General features: G+C 42.7%; 1 protein-coding gene across 1 annotated transcript; it reads left to right on the forward strand.

The window, feature by feature from the left end:
* Positions 1-228: 228 nt before the first annotated feature.
* Positions 229-2,179, forward strand: LOC111256391 (zinc finger MYM-type protein 1-like). The gene is made up of 3 exons (XM_022824317.1): positions 229-503; positions 588-983; positions 2,137-2,179. The coding sequence occupies exons 1-3, from the start codon at positions 268-270 to the stop codon at positions 2,177-2,179; spliced, it is 675 nt and encodes a 224-aa protein (XP_022680052.1). The 5' UTR covers positions 229-267.
* Positions 2,180-5,172: the final 2,993 nt, after the last annotated feature.

Genomic DNA, 5,172 nt, shown 5'->3' on the forward strand with positions numbered 1-5,172 from the left:
GAAATTGGAAGAATGCAAAGAAATGTTTTCAAGGAGCATGCTCAATCAATTGATGGCTTTCATAATAATGCAAGAAAGCGTGCACTTGATTTCAAAAATCAGAGGCAAAGTGTTGAACATGTATGGTCTGTTACAAGTGCAGCAGAAGAGGAGGCATATAAAGCTCGTTTAAGTATCATGTTAGGCATTGCTAGATTTCTCCTTTTGCAAGCTTTAGCCTTTCGTGGACATGATGAGTCTAAAACATCAAGAAATAAAGGGAACTTTATGGAGATGCTCGAATGGTACAGAAAGAAGGATCCTAAGGCTGCACTTGTGACTGGTGAAAATGCTCCAGGGAATAATCAAATGAGTAGTCCAATGGTTCAGAAAGATTTGGCTAGGGCTTGTGCAGAGGAGACAAGTGAGTTAATTAAAAGTGAAATAGGAGATCGTTGTTTTGCGGTTCTTGTCGACGAGGCTCGTGATGCATCTATTAAGGAACAAATGGCTGTGGTTGTGAGGTATATACCTTCTCTCTATTTGGTTATTTTATTAGTTTTGTTTTGTTGCTTTCAAGTAACACTATTTTCTCTTTTCTCTTGTAGGTTTGTCAATGATAAAGGAAGTGTGATTGAGAGGTTTCTTGGCATTGAACATGTAGCTGACACCACATCAACTTCACTAAAAGAAGCATTGGATACTATGCTTAGAAGATATGGTCTATCTATTTCCAAGATTAGAGGGCAAGGATATGATGGAGCTTCAAATATGAGAGGACAATTTCATGGGTTACAAAGACTGGTATTGAACGAAAACCCATATGCCTTTTACATCCATTGTTTTGCTCATCAATTGCAGCTTGTGGTAGTTTCTGTAGCCAAATGTTGTGGCTCAACTTTTGATTTCTTCAATTATGTCACTTCAATCGTCAATGTTGTTAGTGCTTCTTGCAAGAGGAAAGATCAACTCCTTCAAAGTCATCATGATAAGCTTGTTGAGCAGTTAGATAGTAGTGCTATTTTTTCTGGGAGAGGGAAAAACCAAGAAACTAGTCTTGCTAGGCCTGGTGATACACGGTGGGGTACACATCACAAAACATTGGCACGTCTTATGATCATGTGGTCCTCTGTACTGGAGGTATTGGAGAATATTAGTGAAGATGGAACTGATGGGGAAAAAAAAACTACAGCCTCTGGATTGATTCAAAGAATGGAGTCATTTGAATTTGTGTTCATATTACATCTTATGATTAGAGTACTGGGGATGACTCAAGACTTGTCACAATGTTTGCAAAAGAAAAATCAAAACATTGTTCGTGCAATAGGATTGATTGGCTCTGTGATGAGAAATATGAATGAAATGAGGGAAAATGGTTGGGATGCTCTTTTTGAAGAAGTAAAGGAGTTTTGCCTCCTCAACAACATAGAAATTCCTAATATGGAAGATATGATACCAGTTAGAGGTCGTTCGAGATGTCGTGGTGCTAAACTAGTGAGTTACTACCATCATTTTCATCATGGAATTTTCAATGTTGTGATTGATCAAGTTTATTGTGAGTTAAACAATCGATTTCCAGAAAGATCAACTCAACTCTTGAGATGCGTTGCTTGTCTTGATCCGAGGGATTCTTTTGCCAACTTTGAAGTACAGAAGTTAGTTGAGCTTGCTAAGATTTATAAAGATGACTTCTGTGATTATGACTGCATAAAGCTTGCGGGTGACCTTCCTATATTCATTGATGAAGTTAGAAATGATGATAATTTTGACACTTGTATTGATCTTGGTAACCTTGCTGAGAAGATGGTTCAGACTGGAAGAGATACAGTTTTTCCTTTGGTGTATCGTCTCATTGAACTTGCATTGATTTTGCCGGTGGCAACAGCAACAGTTGAAAGAGCTTCTCTGCTATGAATATTATCAAGACTGAACGAAGAAATAAAATGAATGATGATTGGTTGAATAATAGCATGATGTGCTATATTGAGCGAGATTTGTTTGCGTCGATTGAAGATGAAAAAATTCTAAAGCGCTTTCAAGGCTTAAGAAACCGTAAGATGAATTTGCCAAACGAGGGCTCAAGGTGCGTGTTGTTTACTTGTATTAGTCTATTTCAATACATTATATAGGGTTGATATGTTGAAAATTTTAATGTAGAATTGAGGACGTCGGAACAAGTGGAAGTGGTGTTAATTCATGAAGACATGTATGGTTCTTTTTTATCATGGAAGACTCTTAATTTGGTAATTTTCTACCTTCAATATTCTATGTATTGTTTGAGTCTATTGGTTGAATTGTGCTCTTTGAAAAATATATTATATCTAATAGTGTATGGCTAGTAAAATTTTAAGCCTTATATTAGTTAGCCCGGGGCGGAGCCCGTTTCTGGATCCGCCACTGGTTGTGGCCTGTGATAAAGGTTGCTCAGGGGATAAAAGCGATCCGGAAAAGAGTTTAACCACTTTCGGTTGGGAAAAGAGTCAAACACCTTCGTTTTTGTATTTTTATGCGGGACCATGAATGAAATCGGAAAGCTCGATCGGGAATACGAAATCGGATATACGAGATATCAAAAACGAAGCAATTCGATCGGTTGCATGTTGATAATGGCCAGGATTCGATAATTAAAAGGAGGAACAACAAACCACTTCTAACGTTTGAGTAAACTCAAAGAATGCAACTATAATATTACAAACTACCAAGGCCATAGATACCGTAGTACCACCTATATGTATATTTTTTAACATGTTATTTGATTAAACCTTATTTTAAATTAATCAGCTCAATAAATGTATTCTATGAAATTAAGAAATAGTTTTGGGAAAGAAAAAAATGCACAGGAAAACTAAAAAAAAAAAACACCGCTGGAACTCCTTAGGGTGAAGAGAGTAGAATCTCTGTTTATCTTTGGGCTGCAGTGGGCCTGCCGAAATGGCCCCTCCATGCTGCAGTGCAGCAGCACTGCATGGTGCATGCAGGCCTGCAGCTCGACTGCGCTATATATTGGTCCATTCACTCGCGGGAGGTGTCATTTAGGTTGATGAACTTCGAAAGTGTATTTTTGGCTTCATAAACTTGTTAAGTTATTCACGGTAGGTCCATACCTTTCCACATAGACATCTAGCGCTGACATGGCACGTTGATTGGGCATCTTCTCTCTCATCCTTCTCATCTTCCTCTCTCCCTCTCCCTTTGACATTTTATCGAACATGTTGATGATGGCGGCATGGAGCTCTTCATCCGCTTCACCTCCCGCCCCTCCACCGCCTCTATCGCTAGCGCTCCATCTTCCCTCCAATGCCCTCATCTCCTCAGCTAGCACAACGGGAAAGGATGGCTCATCGGGCTTGAACCCACCCTGGCTGTGGCAGTCGTCTGTGGACCCCGATGTGAACATGGGGACTAGCCGCCCTTGAGGCTTCTGCTATTGCAGAGGAGCCAGCTTAGAGACGTGTGCAGAGGTGGGCTCGGCACGACCCTCGCTTCGGCGCTAGCACTAGTGCAGTCGGGCTAAGGAGCTTGGAAGAGTTGGAGGGTTGAGGGAGGACGGAGCCGCCAATAGCGACAGGGTGCAGCGAAGGTGGTGAAGAGGCGAGAGGTGAAGCAGAAGAGCTCCGTGGTGCTGTCACTGCCGACATGTTCGATGAGAGGAAGATGAGAGGGGTGAGAGAGAAAATGCCCATTAAGCGTGCCATTTTCAGCGCTATATGCCCATGTGGAGAGGTATGGACCTGAAGTGAACGATTTAACAAGTTCATGGACCTAAAAATGTACTTTTCGGAGTTCGTGGACCTAAGTGACACCTTCTTACAAGTGATGGACCTCTTGTGCATCTTACTCCTTAGTATATATAGAGCGTGAGCGCGCTGTCGGCCCCAAGCTTGCGGATCGCGTCTGTCTACATGTACCGAGGTTGAAGAAGATGAAAAAAAAGAAATGTTGATTCTTGTTTGCAAAAATCTTCAACCCACTTTGTCCAAATGTTGACAAAAAGGCAATGAAAAATGATGATTGTTGTATTTTGTTACAAAATGTTGATCTTGTTTTTAAAAATATTGAATTTAGTATTTTTAAATGTTTGTCCAACTTTTAGAAAATATTTTCTGACCGAAACTTTTAGAAAATATTGAATCTGGTTTGTTAAAATGTTGAACTGATATGTTGAAATGTTAGTTTGAATTTCTTATTCAGCTTAGTGAGCTTTAGAGCCTGTTTGGTAGAGCTCCAGGCAGCTCTAGGTCCTCAAAAACAGCTCCGCTCCCAATTTTTTCCAACCAAACAGTCTAGCTCCGTGAAATCCAGATCCGGAAAAAACCCAGATCTAGCTCCCAGATGCACCAAATGCATGGAGCACCTCAAGGGATGCTCTCAAAACGCTAGTTTTACAACCCCTCATGGAGTTGGTGGAAATTACCCACCAATACCATTGATTACACACCCCGTACCGGTTCGCTTCATTTTCTTTTTTCTTTCCGCCGCCGCTCCATTTTTACCCCATCGTGCACGCTCATGGGCCACTCCGCCGCCCCGGGGCTCGACTTCACGGCCGCGCTAGACAGCGGGTTCCTCGACGTGCTCTGCGGCGGTGACGGCGGCGCTGGCCTGTTCGGGCTGCCCGGGGTCGCGGCAGGGGCCGGCGGCGGCGGGTTCCCGGAGGGATCCTCGGTGTCGGACCCGGTGTGGGCGCGCGCCAGGGACGGCAGCAATGCCAGGAAGCAGAAGACGCCGCCAGCCGGTGCTGCCAGCGGGAAGGAGGCCTGCTTGGGCAAGGTGCGGGAAACGACCAACGCGGAGTGGATTCTTCTGCCACGGACTTGTTTGGTTTTAGCTTTCTAGTTTGTCGGATGCGTTGGTCTCATTCTGAATTTTGGTTTGCAGGCTGGGGAGGCCAAGGGGTCGGATTTTGATGGTATGCAAATTGTGCATAAATGATTGGTGATCAATTGAATTGCATACTTTGGCGATAATCCATTGACTAAGGACTGGATATGTTGATGCATGGATATGTTGATGCAGGTCAGTTACAAGCTGATCAGACAAAGGCTGATATTTTTGTATAGGGAGTATCAAGACCTGTGGCAAATGAAGCTCTCCTAAGCTGACCGTCATTAGACTTTAGGCCTGTGAACTGATTCATTCCATGGTATGCTGGATGTACGGAAACTCGATTCTTCTCATAGGGATCATATGATC

This window comes from Setaria italica, chromosome II (assembly GCF_000263155.2).
Source record: "Setaria italica strain Yugu1 chromosome II, Setaria_italica_v2.0, whole genome shotgun sequence".
In the NCBI taxonomy this organism is placed as follows: domain Eukaryota; kingdom Viridiplantae; phylum Streptophyta; class Magnoliopsida; order Poales; family Poaceae; genus Setaria; species Setaria italica.

What these genes read in the sequence shown, in the direction of transcription:
- LOC111256391 (XM_022824317.1), top strand. Translation starts at nt 268, where the DNA reads ATGGAGATGCTCGAATGGTACAGAAAGAAGGATCCTAAGGCTGCACTT. An exon ending in CAAATGGCTGTGGTTGTGAG is followed by an intron (nt 504 to 587) that starts GTATATACCTTC and finishes TTTCTCTTGTAG; the next exon opens with GTTTGTCAATGATAAAGGAA. An exon ending in CATGATAAGCTTGTTGAGCA is followed by an intron (nt 984 to 2,136) that starts GTTAGATAGTAG and finishes ATTTTAATGTAG; the next exon opens with AATTGAGGACGTCGGAACAA.